Source organism: Amblyomma americanum, chromosome 1, assembly GCF_052857255.1.
Source record: "Amblyomma americanum isolate KBUSLIRL-KWMA chromosome 1, ASM5285725v1, whole genome shotgun sequence".
Classification (NCBI taxonomy): domain Eukaryota; kingdom Metazoa; phylum Arthropoda; class Arachnida; order Ixodida; family Ixodidae; genus Amblyomma; species Amblyomma americanum.
The window spans coordinates 219,690,835-219,718,152 of record NC_135497.1 but is presented as its reverse complement, the minus strand read 5'-3'; the positions used below and the strand labels follow the sequence as shown (position 1 = coordinate 219,718,152).

At 48.2% G+C, this 27,318-nt stretch overlaps 1 protein-coding gene across 1 annotated transcript in view; it reads right to left on the bottom strand.

Annotated features, from left to right (window-relative positions):
- Positions 1–17,049: 17,049 nt before the first annotated feature.
- The window catches only part of LOC144114641 (procollagen galactosyltransferase 1-A-like), a 409,103-nt gene continuing 398,834 nt past the window's right edge, over positions 17,050–27,318 (bottom strand). Inside the window, exon 9 of the mRNA XM_077648507.1 lies at positions 17,050–17,071. Within this exon, the coding sequence (XP_077504633.1) occupies positions 17,068–17,071 (4 nt within the window). The 3' untranslated portion in view covers positions 17,050–17,067. The remainder of the gene's footprint in view (positions 17,072–27,318) is intronic.

Here is a 27,318-nt window from a genome sequence, read left to right as displayed (position 1 = left end):
CTGGCCGCAGAGAAGCAGCAGCCTCAATACCAAGTCAATGTTGCCCTTTGAAAGAAGCTGCGTCAGCTTCCAACTTCTTTCCAAGACTGACAAAAGAAGAGCAAGCCCGTGTAATTTACAGCTTTCAGCGTAACCAGCCACCTGGCACAGACGTAATTTCGGTGTCCCTCCTTCAACAAAATTAAGACACCCTTTATTCTCAATGGCATTATAGACAACGCGCCACTACCAGATGCCTAGAATATGGCAATTGTCCGACGGCTGTTCAAAGGGGGTCAGAAGGAAAAATTGAAAATTAGAGGCCACCTTCTGCTTCGCCTATTTGGGCACGAGTATTAGAAAAATTCCTTCCCAAAGATATGAAAATTGTTTCACGGACGTTTTCTATTCACTCAGGGCGCCAGTTCGGTTTCGTCCAAGGAAAAGACACCACTGCTCTTGTGGAAGATTTCATCAATGACCTTTTCAATTCTTTCCAACAAAACCTATCAAGTTGTGCCTTGTTCATAGCTTTATCAAAAGCTTTCACCGCCATTAAGCACGACCTTTTACTTTAGAAACTTTTTATGCTCAGTTTTCGAGGGCCATTTTATTCTTTGCGTAAGAGTTATCTGTCCGGGAGGGCACAAGTAGTGAATATAGGCAGTCAGGTACCGTTAAGTAGTAATTTGCACCTAAATACAGGTGTGCCGCACGGTTGCACCTCTTCTGAGGGAAAGCTGCGCAATGGAGTTCCCCAAGCGATACACAATCGCAAGTACAGTAAATGGGGGTACGTTCCTTCGCTTCGTTTTCAACGTTTTAAACTAACAGCAGCTACTGCAACTCATTTTTCCGCAGCGACCCCAATATACTCAATGGAAGCAAGAGGCAGCGAATACAGCCTAGCCTTCTCGTGGGTACGCGATAGTATGCTCCAAAAAGCACCTCGCGGTCTGTTAAGCAGTGGCTCGCAGGCCAGCGACTGCGACTGCGCTCCCGCGTTTGCTATCGCACACGTGCATTGCATGTCTGTGGTATGAACGATGCTGCAGCGCCGAGTGGACAGGTGCGGCTCCGTCAGGCCTGCTGCAATAAAGGCGTACAGCGGGCTGGTAGCGAATGATGCAGTGCGACGTCAAAAGGGAGAGTCGGGGCGGGCGGTGCCACAACAAAGGCCGAATCCAAGAAACAAAGGGAACTAACTAGCGGAATCACTTTATTCGGGGATAACGTCCGTAGAAATCTAGGTCACCTGTCTGATAACACAACAAAAAAAAACTAAGAAAGGAGAGAACTGTGTTCAATACCCTGACTCAAAGAGAAACCTGAGTTTACCAGCCCACTATCTCGCCAGAACCCTTCCTTTCCTTCAGTCCAAGCTACCCTTGGTACAGTCAGCAGCCAAACGCTCTAATTAGGCATTGACCAGCTGCTTATAGTTCGGCTAATTACTTCGTACACATCCATCTCATGCGGCTCAGAAGTTAGCTAATTCATAATACGTAAAGGAAAACACTGACTCCAGTGTGGTATTATATGCGATTCCATATCCCCCTTTGTGGCTTTATTACCATTATATGTTCTCTTTCCTTATCGTAAAAAAGCATAGCTTTGTGTTGCGCAAATACTGTGACGGCCAAAAAACAAATATTTTGGCGACAGAGTGTTCTAAATCATTTTACAGATGATTACAATGGTAGCAACACCAAAATGTAGTGATTATGTGAACTTAGTGGCAGATACGTAGTGCGCCAATGATATACTACTTATAACCATTACAGACTTGCCTAGCTATATTCTGTAAAACGCGGCAGTTATGTTTCCAGAAATGCCGTGCAATGACAAGATAAAAAAAAAAAACGATAGCTTCGCGAGCCTCCCGAAGCAAGGCCAAACATTGCAGTTTAACGAGCTGCATAAATCTCACGCCGCTGTCGTGCAAATTAGAATTAAACCATAGGACAATGCAGCAACATCTCTGGTAACGCAGGCGACAAGCATGGCTCGTTTTCAGCGCAAACTTGCAAGCTGTCCGCGAAGCATATGAAGCGCAATCCAGGAGTACCAACCTTATAACGTAGTAGGCATCGAGAAATAGTGCGCATCGATAAATATGCTCATTATGTTCAGCGCTTTGTTTACAGCTGTAGTACGCGCACTCCGCGAACTCCTGTTGACACCGCAGGAAAACGTTTTCAAGGACGAGAAACACTGATAAAACCAGCAGAACAGTGACCAGCGCGCGTTGCGTCGAGTCCCATCACAAAGTAAGACGAATGGTGCATGAAATATAGGCTCCCAAGCAACCAGCTGACTTTAATATAATAGTTTCAAACGCAGACGCGCACAATCACTCGCAACAGGCCCTGGCCAGTGTTGCAAGCTTTGCGCCCCTCAGAGCGTGGCCACCGCCAACGTCACACGCTGTCGCTGCTGGAGTCTACAGGGTATTGCCACTCCAGAATGTGCGAAAGCAATATCGCTGTCCAAGGACGGCGAAGGTTGCGCGACGACGCTGATTTCGGCTACAATTTCGCCGGAACTGTTTTGTCACATCGGCCAGTTCCTTTCACATGATTAACCTTTCCTTTCTGGGAAAGAAAAAAACGTCCCGGACGTGGGTGCGTAGCCCACCTGCTATTTGTTTCTCTATCGGTTTCCGTCTGTCCCGTGCCTTCCACGCTATAACGAAAAGAGACCGGACAATGTGCTTCGGTTGGTCTCTGAGCCTATTCGTTTCTTTTTCTTTTTTTACTCCATCTTTGGCCTTCAAGGAAGAGACGAATGTCGCAAGTAACGCCTGCGCCCCTCCGACGCGAGCTTCTATGGAAACAATTGGCGTTAATATTAAAGCACCCTTTCCCAATAGAAAAAAAAAATCACTACTGCGTGAGGTCACAATAACGTCGGTGCACGCGCCAACGCTTTGGTAAGGCGAATAGCAACTTCTCGAGATGGAGTGTACGCGCTTGACGTCACACAGGTCAAGGCTACTGTAATAAAACGTCAAGCTTAACGATAGGCGAGATTCCATGGAACAGATAAGTTACGCACGTATGCGTAGGTGCAACTGGACACGTCTTTAGAAATGCATTCAGGGCGATGGTATGCTGCGCACCAATCATTCGTATTACGAGGGGCTCGGGTATCCAGGTCTAGTTTCGACTGGTCGGAAATATACTTTAACGTATGCCCGGAAATATTAAACAACACAGGGGCGTTTCGCTAATCGAATAAAACAGCTACGCATTAATTATTAAGCAACGAATTGCTAGCAAACACCGGTAAAATAACAATCTGAAGCGAATAGCTATGCGCCGGTTGCAGCTGGCACTACATAAAAGCCACGCAAACGTGAAACGTTTGTCCACGTCCTGTGCTACAAGCGGCGCAGCTCGCCTTCAAAGCACTGTCCAGCTAGCATGCCGTGCCGCCCTCTAAGCACATCATCTCATATTCACAGGTAAAGAGACGTTTCCATATAGTATGTAGGAGTGCAAAAGAAAAAAGCGCGCCACGAATCCTTGAGCAGCGCATACCGCCCGCGCTACTGCTTACCGCGTACCACGAGCCGCTAATGCACATTATTAGTTATTTTTATTCTTCGAATGAGAGGCTAGAAACGACGAGATTATCAAAGTTGAGAACCTTTCTCCGAGATTTTCAATGCGCTGAGATTGCAGTGTTCAAAGCAGCCCCCATTACAGCTTAACTTAGGAGATCGAAGCTAAATGAGTCATAGCGAAAGCCAGCACGCCCAGTTACTAAAGGCAAATGTGCCGATCTGGACCGTAACGACGGCGCATCCGGTGTGACACGGCTTCGCTGTTGCAAGCGAGGCCATGTTTTCACGCCACCTGCGCAAAAGTGCGCAAAGCCTCCAGAAAATTGCGTACGACCGCTCCCGAAAATTGCGCGCGTTCGCCATCGCACTGCATGCGATAGAGCACTGCGACCCGCTTTTCCGTTAAGTACGCAATCTCGAAAAGCCCGCCACTCTAAAGCTCTCTATTAGCCGCTTCGGCTACGAAGGAAAGCGAGGTCTTCTCAATTACGCGCTCATAGACGTCTGAAAGCTTGCAGCAATCTCCTTCCTCTCCACCCAAATATGAACAAGTCGCGACGGTCGCTCAGGCCGTAACTGGGCCGTGTAGAAATCGAAGGCACCAGCGAGAAGCCGCAAAGAACACGTATCTTCGCTCTTTCCGTTCACTTGCCAGTCTCGCGAACGGGAGTAGCGTGAGTGCTCGATTCGTCCCTTCAGTGAGACTGGGCCGCCTTTATGACCCTTTCACGGGAGAGGAATCAAGACAAACGCGTCGAACAACACTCGTTCACACCGACGCGTCCTCCAGGCTCGCGAGGCCGTCGCGGCAGACATGCAACGCCGCAGCCGTAAAAAGCGGAACGACCCGCCCGAGGACAGCTCGCGTGCAGTTGTCTGGAAACGGCGACCAGCCCGAAGTGGTGCCGAATGCACTCGTCGTAGCCGCAAAGAGTCGCGAAGATTCTCTCGCACATCCTCCTCAAGGCGTCTAGGGAAAACATCGACGCACTGGACAAGCGCAGGCAACGACATCGGCGAAAACAATGAAGGAGTTCAACAAACGAAGGCGATGCGAAATGGACAGCAGCCAAGAATGTGCACCCGCTCTGTTTTTGTCCCGATGCACGCAGACACACACGCAAAAAAAAAAGAGCGCAGATGAGGATAGAACAGGATATTTTGCGTCGTTGCAAATACGGGTCCCCACAAGAGACTCCGGAAAGGATGATTACCCCAGCGCACATCCACACTAAAAGAGACTATTCAGGCGCGTTTACGCTGATTGGGTGTTTAACGAAACGCTTCCATCAAGAAGGCAGTTTACTGCACACGCGCACGAGCACGGTGGGTGACATTGACACTGTTCCCCCGTGTTCCTAAAGTATTCCGGGATACTGCTCGGTTTCCGTGGCACATAAAAACAAAATTACCAGTCATATCATCAGACAGGCTTGCCTGAATACCGTGAAATAGAGTAATACTTCTGTTGGCCCCCAAGTGAACAGTAAATATATTTCTGTCTCAGGCATACTCAAATGCGGTTGCCTGAGAGGCATCACCTACACCGCCGCAGGAGTAAGTGAAATAAAGGGAAGTGCACTCCAGTTTAATGCAATGTGTATGGGGAGAAAATCGAGCTAGCGGCATCAGACTCGTCCGTGAAGAGCGCTTTAATCCTAGCCCTAAAAGAAACCTTGAGAAAATGCATATGAAAACATATGATTGGACGCGTCAGATGCTACTCATGAGACTGAATCATTTGACGTCGAAAATAAAAAAGGCAACCCTTCAGCATGACAAGAAAAGCTGCCAACGCTCACCAGAGGTTTGGAAAAGTTGCGAACTTTTTCACGAAGCGCCGACTTTGACGGGATAATACGAGCTTAGTATAAGTGCGCGCACGTTCTCAGAAGGCCTCTTGCCTGAAATTTCTTTTCATCCCACAATTTTCGCTCTACTCAGGTTATCACCTTCTCCACACGCACAAAAAAAGAAGCTTCGTATTTTCAATCGCCAAAAAGGTTAGCCTCGGGGCATCATAGATAAAATACGCAATGGCAAGGGTGCCACTGAAAAAAAAAACCATATTTCATGAACAGGAACGAATACTAACATTTTCCAGAGAAATGAGCATAGAACACTGGCGCCGTTTACAGCGCTCGCTCGCACGCAAAACAAAAACAGGGTGCGTAGAAGAGATAACAAATCACATTCCATTTTAGCAAGCGCAAACGCGTTTTATACTCCAGTATCAACGCCGCAAATTTGAGTCAATGCCCACTTAGAACAACCAGGGAAATACAATACGAAGAGTAACTTTTCACCTCAGAAAACAAACACACATAAACGCACACGCGCGCGCGCGCGCGCACGCACGCACGCACGCACACACGCACACACACACACACACACACACGCACGCACACACACACACACACACACACACACACACACACACACACACACACACACACACACACACACACACACACACACACACACACACACACACACACACACACACACACACACACACACACACACACGCGCGCGCGCGCGCGCGCGCGCGCGTGCTCGAGAACATACTTCCATAAAATCAAAGCCCTATTCGGATTTGCTCAACTCATTAAGTGTCCTCGTCCAATCAAAACGACAGGTCGAAACACCTACCGTCATGTAAATGCTATCAATCCTGCAGGATATCTCAGAATTTCCTAGAGAAGGCTGTGGCATAAAGAATGCCCATCGTTTACTATATCCTAAGCTAAGTCACTTTATCTAAGTCACTTTATGATGCATCCATTATTTTGCTTGACTTTTTTTTCATGCTCCTCAGGGAAACCGGGTATGCGAAATGTCTCAAACACTTGCAATCAGGAAGAAATGATTGCGCTGCGAACATGAGACCAACGCTGTAGAGCCCTCAGACCGTTGCGCCACTGATGCGTACCGAGTCGGTCACACAAAAATACAACAATACAGCTACAATTAGCCTCAGCAAGTGACGCTCATGAAGGTACGGCCTTGTAAATAATACGGCAGTGAATGAACAGCAAGGTTTAGGGCGAAGTTCGCTGGTTTCCAAATAAGCGCGCGGTCAGAGTTGTTACGAATGTAGCTTTCGGAACGCGTTACAATATTTGTTTTGCTAGCGTAAATATAGCCCTAACCTGGTTCTCGTATTCCGAAGACCTGTTAAATAAAAGCAAATTCACGCCAGCATACAGCAGAAGCACGCTTGCGCAAAGTGTATGCATGCTTTTTAGTTGACTATGTTTTCCCTCCTCCCCAAATCAATCATTTTTTTCTTGTACTCACCACGAGAGGATATGGACACCATACACACGCAAAAACACGGAAAGATAGGGCGCTCAAAGCGACCAAGGCAACAAAGTAAAAACTGGCGCATACTGGCGCTTCGATGACGATGCAAGAACATCATGTGAAAGCATTTAGACAAGGCAAGGGACACGCCAGAAGAAGTCTACTGCCGTCCCCTGGAAAAGAAAGTGTCAGCCATTCCGTCGGACGCATCCACTCTTGAGGCAGTAATTCCTTAGTTTGGTGCACCAGGGCCAACTATGACGCCAAGGTACGGTGTCAGCGCCCCTGGACAACCTCTAACCTGGCAAATAAATACTGCTGCGGAGAAACTCGGCAGGAAAAACCGGCTCCACAGGCATACGTCCATCGGGCACCTTATACAGACCAGAAACGCGCGGCCATCGGTGGTTTTAACTCGAGCTTTGCCGTAGGTGCCCCTCAAAATCTGCCACAGTGCCCTGTATATCACTCAAAACAGGGTGGTTTATACGAACACGCATACTGACAACGTGGCAAAGCCGGACAACGCGCGTATGCTCCTTATGCGACGAAAAAATATGCCTCTGCAGGCAAGCACGAGCTGAAAGCAAGGCGGCAGATTTAAGAAATATTCTGTCCGAAGGCAACCAGTAAAAAAGAAGCCTCAAGAGAAAAAGAGAGAGGGGAGAAAGAGAGGGGGAAGAAGCTTTCAAGTCCCAAGCACAACCGTTGAGGCTGCTTTCAACACACTTAAGATAAAGCTTTCATACTTGCCAAAACTTTCGCATAGTCTAGGTGTGGAATTAAACTTTTATGCGCACTTAGGAACCAGGCTTATTAAAACGTGTACAGTGTGCAGCTTGGTTGGTTTATGGGCGTTTAACGTTCCAAAGCGACTCGGGCTATGAGAGACGCCGTAGTGAAGGGCTCCGGAAATTTCGACCCCCTGGGGTTCTTTAACGTGCACTGACATCGCACAGTATACGGGCCTCTAGAATTTCGCCTCCATCGAAATTCGACCGCCACGGCCGGGATCGAACCCGCGTCTTTCGGGCCGGCAGCCGAGCGCCGTAACGACTCGGCCACCGCGGCGGCTGATACAGTGTGCAGTGACCGACCGCAAACTAAAAGCACTCTTTCCATCGCAATCTCTGCATTTTTGCCGTGCCTAAGTATCCCATTTATTATCTGCATGTTAGGACCCCCGAGGTACAACACATTTTGGCGGTTTACGGTTCCAGATCTGGCGAGGCTTTCGGAAAATCGTCAACTTGTTCGAGGAGGCGCCAAAAAAAAGGAAAGAAAGAAATGGCGGTGAAAAATCTATTTAATTGCAGAGAAACAACCACCGGTGGTCGTACTGCTTTTGCGAAGGCAACAATTTCAGCAGCGACATGGTACGAAGAAAGCGCTGCATGGAAGCACAAGGCCACAATGAACCAACCAGGTATACCCTATCGATACAGTAAGGTGCGTCAATACAATTATTGAGCCAAGTATGTGTTACACGACTGCATCGATGATTTCTCTGTTGTGTCCGCGGAAAATCTGAGAGCCGAACCTATCCACACGTTATGCTTCTAGTGGTGACTGAAACCACACACAAGCTCTGTCACTGATTAGCATGAAATCTCAAATAACGGACGGCCATTGATATTACAGTCAAACCTCATTACAACAAAGTGGAACCGGCCCAGCGAACTTTTATACAACCTTCTTCGCAATTGCGAAACGCGACCGAGGTTGGAACTGTTACATGCCAGCGGCTTACATGCTACCGTGCATACCGATGACAACAGAGCTGGCGTTTAGTGTGGCACCGATGTGCGTTGCGAGAGCCATCAACACGCGAAGCTAGCGTCTACCGAAAGGCTGGATATACGTGCTATCGTCAAGAATAGTAAGACACACATCCCCATGTTCCGAACCTTGTCGCCATGTATGCGGTCGCCACCCAACGAAGCATTGCCCTTCTCGACATCAGGAGTGCTTCGTCTGGTGGCGCCCCCATGCAGAGAGGCAAGGTTGGGAACACGAGGAAGGGCGGGTCTCTTATTTTTGCTCACGGTAGTACACCTACCGAATATGGCAGCCTTGCGAACGCGGCCCTGTTTCTTGCGCGGGCCGCGTAGGCCTCAGCACCAAGAAAACGGTTCTTGTGGGAGGAATGGTTTACGGTTTATGGGGGATTTAACGTCACAAAGCGACTCAGGCTATGAGGGACGCCGTAGTGAAGGGCTCCGGAAATCTCGACCACCTGGGGTTCTTTAACGTGCACTGACATCGCACAGCACACGGGCCTCTAGAATCTCGCCTCCATCGAAATTCGACCGCCGCGGCCGGGATCGAACCCGCGTCTTTCGGGCCGGCAGCCGAGCGCCATAACCACTCAGCCACCGCTGCGGCTGTGGGAGGAATGTAGCAGAGGAGAGTGAAAGACGTTTTCAGAATATTTAGCTCCGTTTTATAGGTGTCGAAGCCGATACGAGCCGTTGTAAAAGAGGCCCTAAAAGAGGACCCTCTAAGGACGGCCCTCTAACAGAGGGCAACTTCTTCACGAGTCCCCATTTTAGTTGGCTTCGCCGCACAGCTCACAAGCAAGAGGGACATCAGTTCACCGCACGACCGGACTGCAAAATGGCGAATGCGTATTTATTTTATTTGTTTATGCATATACCTACATCGCCCATGGGGCATTATTGTAGAAGGATTATAAACATAGTAATATGCAAAAGTCAAGGACAAAAAAAAATACCAAACACAACAAGAACAAATAATGCAAAATAGTGTAACTAATATAACGAAACTCATTGAAAACATGCCTCAAGCAGAGCTGAGGAAAACATTGTGAAGGAACATTGACAATTCTTTCAGGCAGACGATTCCACTCGTTCAAGTGAAAGGGAAGAAGGAATGGGCAAAAATATTCGTGCGGCAAGCAATCTAATTTTTTTCGGGTGATCAGTTCTAGAGGAAATATAATGTGGTGCCTTCAAGTAAACAGTTTCGTCTATTCAGGTGTCACCGTTATGTACACTGTTTAAAAATTTCAATCTCAAAAATTTTCTCCTTTGGGACAGGGGTTGCCACCCTAGCTCGGGTTTAATGTTTGTTATGCTGGAGGCAAAGTCATAACTGTTAGTGACGAAACGTGCCGCGCGGTTCTGAATTCGTTCTAGTTTGTTAATAAGATTATGCTTATGTGGGTCCCAGATTGTTCGTGCATATTCTAGAATAGACCGTGTGTTAGTGAGATAGAACGCTTGCTTGACGGTCAAAGGTGCAGTCAGGGGCGCAGAAGTTTCGTTTCAGGAAATTCAATACAGCGCTAGCTTTGTTAGCCAAGCTTTGTTACTCCAGCCTAGAGCCTCTGACCATGCATGGGCATCTTCTGGATGAACGAAAATTGTTTTGCGCTTTCACTTTCAGCCGCTAGACCCTCTGAAACATGCGGGATCTCGACAGCGTCAAGCACACCTAGCGCACTGCCAAACAGTTTGAACCATGAGGCAGGCCTTGCAGCGAAAAAGAAAACTAAACTGCGCATGGAACCAGAGACGCAGAGCGCGCTCAGAGTGGGCTGTGTTAAGCGAGGAGGTTGGAGGAGTGGGGAACGCCACTGACACTTAGTAACTCGGTCGCTGTGCGCAGTGTGACACCGTTCAGCGCACAGCTCAAGCAGACTCGTGCGCAGGCGATCCCCGATGACGAAGAAGCGCGGCTGGAGCTTCGTCTTCGTTGTCTTCCTTACAATGCGCGCTGTGCACGGCGCCGCGGACACTGGCGACGACGGCGAGAGAAAGAGAGAGAGAGAGAGAGAGAGAGAGAGAGAGAGAGAGAGAGAGAATAGCGCTCGGCTGCCGACCCGAAAGACGCGGGTTCGATTCCGGCAGCGGAAGTTGAATTTCGATGAAGGCGAATTTCTAGAGGCCCGTGTACTGTGCGATGTCAGCGCACGTTAAAGAACCCCAGGTGGTCGAAATTTCCGGAGCCCTTCACTACGTCGTCCCTCATAGCCTGAGTCGCTTTGAGACGTTAAACGCCCATAAACCAAACCAAACCGGCAAACGACTACCAATGCGCAAGAAGAAACTGTGAATTCCTGGTCGAATCGCGATCGCTGCCGCATACAGTAGGATACTTGCTCCATAGGTGTAGGCAAGTTTTGCCTCGGTTTCGACGGTGCAGTGACGCTATCGCTGACGCAAGGCTGAGCTTCGAAGTCCACCGCCGTAAATCGCGTACGCCCATCCCACAGGCCTGCACGCGTCCCTGTGGGAAAGCACACCGATGTTCAGGCACGAGAGAGCCACACTGTCTTCAGCGAAAGATTGCACGAGCATAAAGGGCGGCCGATGCCCAAAGACGCCCCCCGAAGGTAAAGACACAGCGTTGCAGCACCACCGCACACAAAGGAGCACTGGCTCGGCACGGTGTTCTCGGAACGATAAGGCTACTCACCAGCGTCTTATAGCTAATGCGCCGGTGGAGGCTCGAACAATAGAGGCCCCGAATGAAAAAAGCGCAACGCACAGCGTGACTCGTGCTTCGAAACTTTTAATGACGTTACGGGGCTCCTAGTTTCGAAAGGCCAGAAGTTATGCGGGACGCACAACACTCTCTTCATCGGTCATGTAGTAAACCCAATGCTTCTAATAAAAGAAGAAAAAAAAACGTTAAGGCAGGTAAATCCTCCCAATCCCCGTTCAGAGGCGCACTTAAACCATTGCCTTGCCGAGAGGCATACATCCCTTTAAAAAGCGAAAAAAAATGAAGGTTGGAGTGCCTTATTCTCTGCACGCGATAACGTTTTCCAAACGTTTGGCAATAACTCTGCGTTGCAATGTTTTAACTTTCGTTAAAAAGCGGCTTAGACAGCGGCCAAATATGTGAATTGACACTTCACCTGTTATGTTTTTTTTTTTACGATCTTAAACCTCATCCATTGTTTTCAAGACGGCGAGCCTTTGTTTGCAAAGCACCTGCTTTTCGTAATAGAAAAGGTTTTTTCTAATCCCTTGTCGTTTTTTTTTTATAACGGCTAGAAACTTCATGTACTGCACGTCGCCACGTCCGTTCATGTAGTTTTTTTTTTATTTACAAATATCCGCCGACGGACGCACTACCCATACCACTACCGAGTCCTGCACGCCATGCGTAAAGGTATTCTACTCTCGTTCCACGTCCATTCAACCAAACAGAACACCCTTTGCTTTCCTTCACACTCCGACGGAAGCAAGCCAAACTAATGACGACATAGCACGGCGCTATGAGCCGCGCCTTGGTGTCGAGCCAAAGAAGGTGCTTCGAAGTGCGGGCGTCTACCCAATAAAATCAGCCACCGCAGAAACCAGGAGCACCGACGGGGCAGCGAGCTTAGATCACCAGCGAGGCGAGAAACCTCGAGGGCAGCGGATCAACGCGCTTGCTTCACGCGCAAAAAGAGATCTCCCAGAGGCGCTGTTCGCAAAAATCGCTCACTGAAGACAGCCACAAATCCATCGACAGGCTGGCCGCTATGACTCGAGAAGCAGCTGAAATTTATTTACTTCCTCCTTCTTACTTGAGACTAGTCTGCAGTTAGTTCCTCTCCAGAAAAAAAAATGAAAAGAAAATTCAACGCTTTAAGTGCACGGCCGCCCAAAAACGAAGGTGTGAACAATACAGAAAGATTCAAGCGAATGAGGCTATTCAGGACTCTCGCCGCCTAGCTGCGTGCGCTTACCTTTTTAACATTTCCTATTCGTAAGCGAAATCCCAGAGACAAGGCAAGTGAAACTTGTCGACCAAGAGAGATCCACGTGCTACGACGCACACAAGTGCCTAGAAACTAGAAGCGTCTAACGAAGGAACACTTTGAAACACAAGAAGACGATAAACAGAAATCAAAGCGTTGTCTGCTGCCTCAACCGACGATCGAGCATCCCCCCCTTTAAACCTCTGCGCTGTATTGACACAAGACGGCCCAGAGAAGGGACAGGATGCCAGCGACGCGGCTTTCCACTCACAAAAACATTCGCAATCCCGCCGTCCCGATTCGTCGCCTTATTAATGATCAAGCACAGTGCTTTCCAAATTACTCGCTGAACACGGGACGCCCTGAACAGAAGTTTCTCGAAAGGTAATTAATCCCGACTAACGAGCTACTCGAGAGCGCTTCCTGCTGAAATCTGGCTCTTTCCTCGCATTGCTCCCAGCGTTGCCCGTCCTCCGGGGACACTTGCGACGGCGCGTTCTTTGCGAACATGGACACGTCGTACACGCAGGAAATGAGCGGTGGCTGCTGTCTGAACAAACTTGCGAACTCTTCGAGCTGCGCGGCGCATGCTCCCGTACTACTCGACGCAACAAGTTAGGCACGGAGCTGCGGTTAGAGTTTGATACAAGTCAAACGCGCGCACTCCTGGGAAGAAAGCCGGCCAATGCGAAAACTGCGAAGCGCTCGCCTCGCCAGCGCCATGAGGTGCTGACAGCGCAGCAGCTCTCAGCACGATGCGCGTGGCATGCTTCAGAGGCGTGCGCGAGTCTCGCTACCCGCGCCTACCGTTCGCGAGAGCGGAAACTCCCACCGACGGCATGTGGTTGCTTTTTATCCTGCTTTTATTAATCTCCCGTGAAAAAAACAACGAAATTAATAAAAGAGGCATTCCCTATGCTCCTTGGTTTCTGTAGCTGTTGGATTCCGTCATTTCCGCTTCAGGAAAGATGGTTTGCAACAGGCTGTGCATGCCACACACAAACAAATGTTTACTCGTCGCGGTTCTCAGGTATCTCGTCCCTGCAGTGGTTGAGCGCGAACAAAAAGATGTGACATTCATGCCACCGAAGAAAAGAATACTTTGTTTTTCTGTCATTTTCATTAAACGGGTCTACATCGCCTTAGTTTATGCGATGCTCAGCGTAAAGCGGAATGCAACTTTGCTAACTGCAACGTATCATTTCGGCGGCTGGATGCCTGTTCCAAAACACGCGGACTGTTTTGGCCACCTAATTATCTGCGAGACTTCCAGCTACGATATACCCGTGATGGGAACAACAAAATTCTCAGTGCCTGTTCTGTCCACGAGAAAAACCTGACTTATAACTATTCGCTCCTCACAAACGAAAATAAATTAGACCAGCGCGACAGCCAGAAGCACCGGCATGCGCCGCAGAAAAACTTTCGGCTGTGGACTGGGTTTAAGCTCGTTCGTTATCATCGTGTCCAAGTAACAGCAATGACGCAGATAATATGAGACAACCTGCACACTTTGTTTTACTCCCGATGGGCCGTGTTAACAAAGGCAACGTAAGAGGGAAATTGTACTTAAAACAAGTGGCGTTAGTCTCTTGGCAAATCGACAAAACCATCCTGCGTGCGCCCATGTTTTCATATCAGCCGCAGGGACTGCGCGCTACGATCGAAGAATCTTGCGTTAATACTTTGACTTAAGCTTCAATAGTACGTGTATGGTTGAAAAATGGACACAAGTCAATTCGCAAAGAAAGAGTGGTCGCAAAAACAGATGCTGTTTACGCGACCACTGCACTTCCTGAATCGGCCAGCGCCTATTAAGCAAGGGGTACATTGGCACTGCGCACTTGCATCCTTGGACTTGGTACCACTGTGTTAACTGACGCTGCATCCCAATTCGATTTAGCGCACGGCCTTGTTTGGTGTGTAAACGGAGTTCACGCGTTTGTTCCATACTACTCTTCGCTCAACCTAGTTTTCATGAAAAGTATGTGTTTTTCTTCTACACAGTACGCAGCAACGTTTTCGTGCTACGTGCACCAACAGGGCTATGCATATTGAGGCCTACACTATTCTTTGCTACTTTTGCTTCGTTGACAGCCGTTACTTATCATGTGATCTTTATAACTGTGTCACCCTCGTCACTTCCGGAATAGGGTATACGCTTAAACAGAGCCCTGGGTTTGCTTCATAGGTTGCACAGTGTCTAAAATTGAAGGCGTTCGTTTAGTTTTCCCCTTCGACATGGTTTGAAGCAGTTTTCAGGCAACCGCAAGTTATCAAGAATGCAGGAAAAAAGGCAGCTTTATTAAATTTTATCCAAACAAAAACTGTTGGCCGTTCTTTTACAAAACATATCAGCATCCATTCGCGTTAATGCAAAACTTATGTTTCCGGTAGTGAGTTCAGATTAGCAACCAATTCGAAGAGCCAAAGGCAAGAGCTTTCCTGTGTATACCTTTCTTCTTCTATAAAGGCGTTTCCACGGCTGTGCCGACAATGATAATCGACTAGAGCAATCCCGAACGTTAAGACATGGGAAGAAATGAAAATCACAAGTGATATCCCCCTATTCGTTCTCCAATTAGATCAAAGTGTAGGACCTGCTTTCTTCGTGCCTCGTTCTCATATCCGTGTATTCTACCGCGATTTTTTAGGCTTCAAGAACAATGCACAAAACTGACCACCGAACAAGTTTTGCGCAACAAGAGGACTGCAACAGAGCAACTTCCTGCCAAACACGAACTGCAAAATTGAACGCAGCAATTTGGACGCTGTCGTAGAGGTCTGTACTCTTGTTTATTTCACGCTTTGCCAATTTCACGTCAAAATGTCAGTAGACACGCCCATCGCGACGTCGTTTCCGCGCTACAGTTCTGAAAAGTGGCAGCTGTGCTAAACACGGCCGACAGCCTTTCACTTTGTAAATTTTCTTTATTCTTGATTAGGACTCCAGACGGAAGGAAGGAACCAAGGTGCCCAGCATTTTACTGTTCCGACAGTGAACTACGCTGTTTAGTAACGAGAACAAGAAATAGAACAAAGTAATTCGCCACTATCTAAATTTCCCCCTCAACTTTCATGATTGAACTGCGCGAAAGAAACGGGGACCAAGAAGAAACAGGTACACACACACAGCGCTGTGTGTGTGTACGTGTTTCTTCTTGGTCCCAGTTTCTTTCGCGCAGTTCAATCGTGAACGAAATCCACCAACTAGCCCGCCTCAAAACCCTTCTTGCCCCTCAACAGCTTGAATTTCATAATGTAAAGGCGAATGCAGACGCCCCAAGTTATCACAAACTCAAAATGAACGAGGCGTTGCCATAGTGGCACGTTATTCCCCAACGAATAAAGCAACGCTTTTTTTCTAATCTGCGCAAGGTCTTTACATCAGAATGAGCTTATGCTGCAGATAAGCATGGCATAGGCAGGAGCGCTCGAAAGAACCTCTAGCGCTTCCACGATGAGCATTATCGACAGCGCAGGCTGCTGTACTCTTTCTAGCCTAGATGAATATTGTTTGCACTCTCCCCCCCCCTCCCTCTGGGGAATTGTGCTGCTTAGTGAAGGAAGGTACGACCCCCGTCTTGCGTGCAGAATGCCCCACTCAGCGTCACTGTACACAAAACTTGGGCCGCGGAATCGTTTCCCAGCAGACGATGTGTAATAGGCGTCAACGGCGGTTGTGTTCGCAAGCCCCATCCTTGAGTTTAGTTCGGGCTAAATCATTCTTTCGCTCTAGCGACGACTGCCTCGATTACACAGCACACGCGAGTGCCATCCGGCCGAGACACGCTGCCTGGTTAGCGACGCTTCCAATAAAATCGCACTCATGCTGCCGGACTATAACGCGCTGGCAAGCATAGTCCGAAAGCCTAAAAGAAAGAATGCGACAAAGAAAAAAATTAGCAGGAACTCAAAATAGCCAGAGTGACATGTGAATTTGGCACCAACGCTTAGGCAAAAAAATCCCGAAGACAGATTGAACGCTCGGTATACGAGCGTAAGAATGCGATTGAGACACCACACAGATTTCCTTGCGATTTTTAGAAGCAGCAACCTAAATCACGTTCAATTCAAAATTACGCAACACCTTTAACTTGTTCTGCAACAAATTTATAGAAATGCCTAGCTACGTGCACGTAAGCATGAAATTTTCGCATCATGCTGTACTGAATGACCCTTTGTTTTTGTTTTGCTTTTCTTACGGGCCAGGCACACGTTCGCAGAGCCTGTCGAAGGCACAGCTGCCACAGCGCATCCCAACACACACGACACGACAGTATGTGCGCCCATTCCTCCTGGGCGAGCATGGACACAGGTTCGAACGGAGTTCGCCGTGAAGGCATGATGAAGCTGAGTCCGGCGTATGCTGAGCCACATCTCTGCACGCGTATCGAAAGCAAAAGAACACTAACAGCGGCGCTCACTACTGAGTCGGGCAGATGCGTGCATTCCAGGGATGCTTCACGCATGAGCTCACGTGCTCAGGGCCGCAGACTTACCTGAAAAAGAAAAAAAAATCATGCATAAATTTCAAAACACCTTTCAAGGGAGAATACTTTGCTCAAAAGCGCGAACTGGGATTCAAGTCAGCGTCACTTTGTGAAAGTATAGCAAAGGATCAGCATGACCGAGCAACGCACATTCACACCTGCAAATATTTAATATGGTAAAGCTCTGCGCGCTGCCCATATGTAGCCGCAATCACTACATACATTACCACCATCACTGTAATGAAATCGACATCAGGCCAACGCAGTTCAATCGATAAACCGGGCGCAGGCAGCTCGGGCAGCAGACCTCAAAAATGATGATCTTCAGGGGCAGACACACCCCAGCTACTTACTGGCCGCAGCAGTGAAGAAAAGCCCCAAACTTCGGCTGCTCGCAGGAGCACTTTTTGGAAATGTGCCCCCCCCTCCCCCCCCCCCCCCTCCCGTAACAGCCTACAGCCGAGCACGACTAGACCACATGGCAACTCAAGTTCTTCAAGCGACATCAGCGCCACTCACTCCCCTAGCAGGAAAATGCAGCCTGATACGGGCGCAACTGCGCCGTCTGCGCAACCACTCGCCTTCGTGTTGCGTCGACACGATTTCTTGTTGCACTTCACGACGCGCAACGCGACTCCACCTTGGGTAATAATCCAGACCTGCTCAAAGTAGCCACACAACAGGTCAATTTCGCGCTACGCTGATTGTTTCGGGGCCTGCAGCTTAACGTTCTCCATTTTTGTGACTGGTTTGGAAGTGAGGTCTGCACGTTATGAAAGCACACTGCTGCAGTACGCTTACACGCAGTGAACACCTGAATTGCAAACGTTCTAAAAGATGCTGCTACATCCCCACATAAAACAGTGGAACATAATGCGCATTACTGGCATATAGTGGACAGTGCTCACGGATTTAATAGGTAATTTCTGTTTCATATTCATAAAGTTATTAGTCTGTTAATGCTTCAAGACATAGTCTTTTTCAAAGTGAGCTGGGCTGAGGAATAGTGATGAACTCTTACCAGGCAACGTAGCGGTTTGGTTCCGTCTAGCAGGAAATTTACGCGCCCACAATTAGAACTTCGTCTCGAGTAGGCAGCAAAAAACAGGGGGCCAGAATTGCGGCTTTTGCACAGAAATAACGGAAGCAAACAGAATGCAGACGCAGAAACTATACAAACAAGCACCAAAAGTTTTAATATTCTTAAGAGAACTTGCTGTTGTGCTAGTTTGTTTTTTATTTGATATTAAAGACACCAAAAAGAGGGCAGGACATCAAGGAAGCAGAGACATTGCGCCACTGTCAACTAATTTATTCGACACACGACACGCACTATAAGGATTCTGCGGTCACATGGGCAAACAACTCGCCCAAGCATCAAGGAAGTTGCGATGACGAAAGTTGAGAGCATTTTTTCTCAGAAGTATGGATTATGGTTTAGCGGGGTTTAACGTCCCAAAGCGACTTAGGCTATGAGAGACGCCGTAGTGAAGGGCTCCGGAAATTTTGACCACCTGGGATTCTTTAACATGCACTGACATCGCACAGCACAGGGGCCTCTCTAATTTCGCCTCCATCGAAATTCAACCGCCGCGGCCGGGATCGAACCCGCGTCTTTCGGGCCAGCAGTCGAGCGCCGTAACCACTCAGCCACCGCAGCGGCCAGAAGTATGGAATCAAACTGAAGTTTTGCTTATGCACAAGCTCCCTTTCTGATAAATAAAGCTTCTATCTGTTCCCGCACTTCAATGTGTTTACTTTTACCCATACTTCGTACGGCAATAAAGCATGCCTCATATGAGCGGGAAGGGTGCGCTTTAATGTGCACCGGTAAATATTTACCCTTCTATTTCGATTTAAGTTTAGCCCATAATATAAAGAGAGCCCTTACCGCACTTGTGAGCAATGCTTCACTGCCGTGCGAATTATGGGTAAAAATAATAACATTAAAGTGCGGGAACAGATAGAAGCGTTTATTTATCGGAAAGGAAGCATGTGCATAAGCGAAACTTCCGTTTGATTATATACGGCCGAGAGAAAATTACTCGAGCGTTCGTTATCTCATCTTCCTTCCTTCTTCGAGCATGTGCCGAAAGAAACTAGAGACGTACAATCGCAATAAAAAGAAATGCGAACAGCGCGGCGCCTATATGCTTCGCTTTTCGAATTTGGTTTCATCGCGCTCGTGTCGGAATGGCAAATAAATTACGCTGGAGTCGTCCATTATTGTATAATATACCACTCAATCGTCTCTTTTCTTACCGTTCAGGATCAAGCGAGATGAAAAGAAATTTGAGGAGCGGAGCGTGTAGCCCCCGCCTCTCCGCGCATTTTTTTATCGCCCCGTACACGTGCGGACAAAAGAAAAGGGAGCATGCAGTTTCCCTCTGCCATTTTCCACGCATTGCCTGATTGAATTTGGCACCCATTGTATGCGCATGATTGCAGTGCACACGTGCGCTCTCTCGTGCACAAACAGTGTTACTTTCATTTCCGAAAGGCGAAGTGCACTTACACTGAGCGTACACTTAAAACAGAATAGCCGGCTGCGTTTAATTACTTATGACCGCACCTGTGCACCCTTCCAAAATTTTAGAAATACCACGCGCCGACCATTCGCTCGATCAGCGCTGTGTGACGGTGATCAGCGCGGTTTCAGGATCAGCGTAGCAGACGATGGTCGCCCTAGCCTATGATTAGTGCGCATGCGCCAACTCTCGCCAAGGCTGCCAATTGGCTCCGTCATAAGGCGCTGATCAATCTAACGGACAAAGCTCGCGTGATATTCCTAAAAAATTGGAAGGGTGTTTGCGACGAATACGAAGGTAGCACAGGATGAATATAAAGATGAGGTTCACGCTCAATGCTGACATTAATCTCACCCCCCCCCCCCCGCCCCGCCCTCTCGACTGGACGAAAGCGACCATCCTGGTTGCGAGTTAAGAGTGATGACGGGCAAACGGCTTCAGGCGCGACAGATGGACGATCTCGATGCCACGACAGCGACGGTCAGTAACAGGTGCAGCAGGTGGAACACGACAGTCAAAGGGGAATGTTTGTTAAGCACTCTACAGGGGCCAATATATCGGCTGAGAAGTTTTAACGCGACAGCGTTAAAGGCCCCGTAATGCAGAAAATCCGTCGTCCGCTAAAAAAAAGAAGCTCAGAAAGAAGCTATCTATGAAAGGAAACTATAAGCTCAAGAATTTGAATGCCTCTGGCTTGTTTGATATATCCAAGCGTGTTTTTTTTTATCTAAGCTGCAGCTTCATCTACCGTTGTAATTGATAAGCGGAGTAATAAAGGACGTTGAGGACTATGGTCCATTGTCACCAACTGCTGTTTCTTTTAAAGTGTATCCTATTATAAAACTATTACTGCTTCTAGGCTTCGGCCTCATAATTAGGACAAACTACATGAGCTGTCCCTGTTTTGTCAACAGGTGGCAAAGGGTTTGAGCACATTAGGTAAGCTACTCTACATAGCTTCTTATAGGATCTCAGTGGCGACACCAAGACACATAACAATCCGAAGGCCAGATAGCTGTTAACTAAGTATGAACACCTCGGGCCTTTTTCTTCTCGCTTCATAGCTCACTGTGGATGGCCCCCACAGAGACTGTTGTCAAATGTGCCGTGAAGCGCGTCGATACACATAATACGCCACAATCAACCGTACAGAACTACAGATTCCCACTAATGTGCTAGTGCCGACCGCCATTCTTTTCTTTGCTCTTATTTACACTCAGTCACTGGGGGCAGGTCTACAAATGCTGGTACATCTGATAATGCGATTTCCGTGCCGATCACTAAGTTATCTACAGCGCCAGACCTTCAGAGACTACAACTTTCCAATACAATGAGCAACTCACACACTAATGTCAGCCTATACATATAACAAGCAAGCCAGCAGGCGATTATGTGAAAGATGGGAGTCCATATTCCCCTGAACAGGGGCGTAGCCGAAATTTGTTTACGGGGAGGGCCCAAGGTAATCTTTTACAAAGGAACCAGGTGGAGGCGGAGTGGCGAACGCTATGCGGCGCATGTCCCACAAGAGGGTCCAAGATGTTTGGGGGGGGGGGGGGGGGTCCTAACCTCTTAGCGTCTTAATAAAATAATGAAATTTTAAAGAAAATCTCACATGAATTATTAATTAGCAAATATGAAACCGTAAACGATATATTTTTTTCTAAATGAACTAGATGTGAAGCCCCGCGGAGTGCAGCAGTTCATTTGGAGTGTGTGTACGTCGGTAACAGTTGCAGAAGACACACGAGGCTTTCCTTTGTCCTACTACAAGCATTCTAAAGTTAGGTTTAATGAACGTGAATGAAAATGTGACGAAGTTAGACCTGAGTGCTGCAGATGTCTCCGTCAACCCATAAGCTGCATTACTTCTGCGTACATGAAACAATTAAGATTAAAGATTACTCTAACCAGGTGCGGGAAAGAAGAATATTTTCCTGCGCATAGTGCATGAGCGTCGTTTTTCAACGCAGCCCAGGCACCGAGCTCAATACTGAAGTCCGTACAGCGCGTCACCCACTAGGCTACTAGCGCAAGCAAGCAGCGTTCTGGGAACTGCCTGACTTCCACCGCATAGGTGCTGCCAGGCCTCCGGGCGCCAAAAGACAAAAAAGACCACTGGAACTGCACTGAAAGGCCTTTAGCCGAGCTCCGGGTTTCCCCTTGAAGCTGCTTGTTCCTTGGCAGAGCGCAGGCACGCTTCCGGTGCTCAGCCAAGGGCATTATACCGTCCGGCCCCGTTCTCGAGACACCGGCCAGGAAGGGCAGTACTCTAATCTACTAAGGATGGCGACTCGGGCCATCTACCTCCATTTCAGTCCCAATAAGGTTCGGGTATACAGGTGCACACGCCGCGGGCAAACAGGTGGGAAAACTGACTAATCTGCTCATTTCGACCGCGGCGTGCCGTGGGAGCTACGAAGGAGCTGATTTATAGAGTTTGGATGCGTTCTCGAAGAGCAAACGGCAAACAACGCTGCGCTAAATTTTCAGGCACTGAAAGCAAGCGACAAACGGAGAACATCAGGCACGTAAATCCACTCGGGTGCCACCGGCAGCGCTTCGAAAAGAATAAACAAAGAAAACACACACCGAGCATTTTGCAACGACACCGCCTGAACTAAACTCCCCTCGTTTTATTCGCACAACGGGGGCCCAAGTTATACACCAAATGAAGAGGCTAAAGCCACACGCGAAGGTTCAACAAGAGGCCAGCACCTGGCGATAACAGCTATTTTAGCGTAAAACTGACCCTACGCGCGGACAGAAGCAGCAGCAGTGACATCATTCATTAAGGCAACTTGGTCACTCCAGGTTTTTGTATCTGCACTGGTTATTTATTTGGTGTATTTGCATCAGGGAAGTAACAACTGATACGAAAACGTGCAAACAGGGAGTCTCAAAGCCCCGAGAATTATTGGATAAATTGACAGTCATCGTCACGATTAGATTGTCACTAATGTCGTTAGCGCCTGCCTAGTCGAGCAAAGAAAAAAAATTATGAGTGCCTAATTCGATTATCTTACGCTCGAGGCGCTTAAGCCACCGCATCATTACAAATGACACGCTCAGCAGGGCACTCCTGTCATCGTTTCATAAGAGTTTCAGCGCAGAAACTGTGTTGATGAAAGAGACAAAAAAATAGGGGGGAGGGCGGCGGCACAGCTTTGAAGTTTTCAGAAACTGCGCCCCTAAGTGACAGTACCAAAGTTATTTTGTACATTCTTGATTTATTAATCCGTAAAAATTACCGCTACTTGCGTATCAGCAACGACCACTGAAACATTGATTCTCTCACTGGTGATTATGTGGGCGACGCATAGTTAACACTGTTTGCTTTACGCGCACCTGACGATCAGTTCAGGCACGCCACATGCCTCTGTTCTACAGCTGTTGTGTAAGCTTCGCTAAATAACAAAACAAAAGCGTCATGAGAGTCTGCCGCTTGAAGTAAGAACAATTAAAAATAACAAGGAAGAACCATCGTCGCGGGCTAGAAAACTTTCAACGGCTGCGCGGTCGCACTACGAAAGGTGACGGACGGCGCGCCACTTATTGATCTAAGCACACGCGCGTACTTTTGGAACGTAACAAAAGCGTAGCAAGCAGCTCTGAGCACGAGCACGCGTTTCGTTTTGCACACACGCGGTATACCTGCTTATAGCGGATCACTACTCCTTCCGTCGTCAAGCTCGGTAAGGGACACGCTGTCGAAGCATGAACCCCCTCACGCTTCAGCTGATACACCTCGAGCGTTTGTCGCGCACTAGCACCTTCGCCACTCTGCGACGAACTTTTCTGTCCAAACCTCGCACCATGCACGAGAAGGCAGAAGAAGGAGGCGGCAAAATATCCGCAGCAGCGGGATGCCCCGCGACGGCGCCGGGAATGAGTCGGTTCCGGTAACGTTAATTAAAAGTGCGCAAGACTTAATTGTCGCGCACGCTTACACGACTCTCTCGCGGCTCGTGGCAAACCGCTGCCGCCGATCCGTTCCCGCAGCGCACCTGCACTAATGAATAGGCTACGGCGGGAAACGAAGCTCCACGCAGCGCAGTATTAGGAAAGAAACACCGGTTGGATATTGCTGGGCCCTACAGACGTCACTGCTGCTTATATAGTGAGAACGCGGCCCCGTCGAGGGAGCGGTTCCTGACAAATTGCTCGCTCTTATCTTGCACCCGTCTAACTCTAATAACTTGTTCAGCCATCACGCACGCGCTCTTTTAGCTGGAGTTAGAGCCGCTGTGAGCGTAACGTCTACGGGTTCAGCAGTACAGCGGGCCAATACACCCAGGCATGTAGGCGGCACGAACAAACAGAACGTTTACCACATGGTGAAAGTTTCCAGACATCTTAATGTGGAAAAGAGCTGGTGCATGCGTCAATTCACTTCGTAGAGCGAACTGCGAAGCATTGTATTTTTCCCGATATTAAGCGTAGCCTTGCTGCTTTGCGAAGCAAAAGCTTTGTCACTCCCGCAAGCCAGAAGCAATCAGGCGGTGCTGCTCGTTCAAGCAATCAAATGTGACTAGATTTGGCATTTAAAATGCCTGAAAAGTGATGTCCAAAACCTAACTGATATCAAATGAATGAATTTTACTGGAGCACTACTTTAAATCTGCCGGAACATATCCAGCTTTAAACGCAGTAAAATTAACATCGCGCAAGATTTTTGATTTCTGATTTCCATCGCGCAAGAAGTAAAAAAACGACGTCAACTGAAGTCAGGTCCTCTCCCGTTTCGCCTAACAACTCAGGATTAAGCCCAACTGATCAATTTACGCAGTGCAGAATGTGTGGTCACCTGACAACAGGCAAGCGAAAGAAAAAAAAACCCAACGATGACCCCTTCAGACAAACTGAAAATGTTCGTTAAACGATCAGCATTCATAAGATTAGAATGAGTTGTGCCTGACTAGTTGGAATGGCTTATTTCGGACGACACTATTCCGTGTGCGCGGTTCTGCTTTACATCAGCCTCTTTTCAAGCACTCTCGAAATCCCAATGAACAGCACTCGTGAGAAACTAGAACGAACGAGCCATGTCCAGCTTTATCGGGCAAAAATTTTGAAGATTGGAAAATTGTAAGGCACTGGCATCCAAATATTGAAGGTAAAGGTCCATTGCTCTGATATGTAGCAAAACCTTTCATTTAACGTTTCTCCAGCGATCGTACCGAACAGTTAACACTTGCATAGAAAATCAATGCGGAACGCTTTTGACGATAGCAAAAACGTGAATAGAAAAAAAAATACCAGACTGCGGTCGGAGTAATCTGTGGGTATGTTGATTGTTATAGTGAAACCATAGATTATATCAAACAATTGCGTTGATAAACAGTTTCCCGCTTAAAAATGCTTTTGTCCAGAATTTCTGGGTATGGATAAAATAACAGCATGACATAACCAAATTGCACATGTTTGCGCCATATTATACAAAAGCACGCCACAACAGAAAAAAAAAGTTTAACATATCACGCTGATAACTTTTTTATTATTATTTTCAGGCTACTGGTGCTTGATCGCTGCTCAGCTCATTGGCGTACGATTTACATTTTATCTGTTCACGTTACGAATAACCCACCAATATTGCTTTCGCAACAAACGTCGTCCCGTCGCACTATTTATTTTTCCTGTAGTAACGGTAGTTAACCGTTACTTAACAGCCTGCTAGTAAAACAAGTGGCTTAGAACCGCAAGAGCGTCATAAAATTTTAATTACTGCATTAATAGGTAGCCCATTTGTAAAATATCTCCACTCTAAGTTGCATGACGTCACGCGACTCTTTTTTTTTAATGTACGATGCTGAATATGTGTCCTATCTGCAACCAGTCACTCGTGATCGCCACAGAATAAGACAGCGTGCAAAAACACACCAACGCAAATTCATGATCAAGACATACAGCCCACCTTTGGACTGACCTTTCAATGATATAAAACGCAGCTGCTCGAAGCGTTGAACACTCGGACTCAGTGGAAGTTCCTATAAGTGAAATTTAAAGGTGAATCGTGACCCGCCTTTCCGGGATGGCTGACCACGGAACCTGACGAGTTGGTGGGTGAAACTAGGCGACCCGTGTATACGCGAGTCCAGTTAGCAAACTCTGCATGAAAAATGACATCGTAATCTGCATCAGGGAAAGTGGTCATTTAAGTGGGCCTTCTTTTACAACCGCCCGCTTGGTAAGGCGTACATGAGATAGGCGCAGGCACCCCCACGGAGAGGAATCCTTTGCCGCCGGTGTGAACAGCGATGGGACGGAAAGATTGGTGAGCAGCTACACCCATTCAGAATGCGGCGTGGACGTCTGCGTGCAGAAAATGAAGCCAGGTGATGCCGTGGTAAGCGTCGAGATAAAAACTCAAGAGGACGAGGGGAACCATTGGCAGATCACTGACGTTTGCGAGCCGGAGCTCGCTCTCCCACCCAGGTTAAAACAGAGCTCAGTGAGGGATTTTCCGCCAGGATAAGCTGGGTGCGCGGTACTACATGCGAAAAGAGGCATCTTAGCCCCAGATATAGCGATATCACCCCCAGGAGTCTGAATGATTGCGTTAGCGCCTGTCTAAATTACCGCGCTGTGAGGACGCCTCCATTTATAACGGTACAGCAAATCAGGAAAATACTGGTTTAAAGTAGTGAGGCCGCTAGTCTTCAAGACATTTAGGGTTCGAAAGCTAGCTGTATGGGCGGCATTTGCTTCCAGGGTATAGAGGTGTCCCGGATTGACCCTCTCCCTGCCGGTTCCACGGAAATAAGAGCCGGAAACTAGCCCCATCCCGAAGGACTTCAAAAGCCACTCAATTATGATACTGCTTGCTCGGGACTCAGACATGAGACGGCACGAATTCTGTTTGAGGCACCCATTTGAGTCAAGCAGCGCTGCTGTTGCATGCAGACGCCGCACGCAAGAGAAGGAGACATGGAACCGACAGTCGACTGTTTGATTTCGCAGACCTCAAGCATGGCAGACCTAACGGTGACTACAGAGTGACGAAATCGACATAGCGTAAGTGTATCCGCGAACAAAGAAACCAAGAAAAAAAAACAAGCCCATCCGCAGCCGAGCGCCATTTCTCATCCAGAATAGCACACCACACAGACGACTAAAAAAGTGAAAAGCAGCTTCACCAACACACACAAGACGGCACTTTCGCCTTGGCGCTTCACAACTGCGACGAGTAAGAGCTAAAACGGTGCGAAAGCAGCGAAAAATAAGAAAGAACTCCGGGATGAGGCGCGCGACGTGGCGGAAAAAGTCAAGCGAGCATGAACCTTCGCGCTCGCCTGCCTTCCTGGCGAGGCATGCCGTATCCGTAGTGCAACAAGGCCGATCTCGAAAGAGCCGAACCGAGCGTGAAGTGTCGGCTTGCGAAACGCGATTGCTCACTTTTACGTTGCGGCGTCTGAGAATAATTTCTTTTGCGCCCCCTCGGAGAAAACAAGCGCCCTTCGTTTCGCGCGTCAGCTCCTCACACCCGCGCCTCCTGTCGTCGAACCACCACCCTCTCTATACGAACGCTTCAACTATTCTGGACGCTTCCTGTCGCATCGGTTGTCAAATTTCTTATCGCCGCGTTGTATCCGTTCTCCTCAACAATACGCTGGGTGCCCCCTTCCCCCCAGCGCGACGTTGTCGCTCTCACCATCGCTGGGAAAGACTTCGCATTTTGATTTCCGCCCCGCCCAGCCCCGCTTCCATCGTTCCCTGTCGCTGTCATTC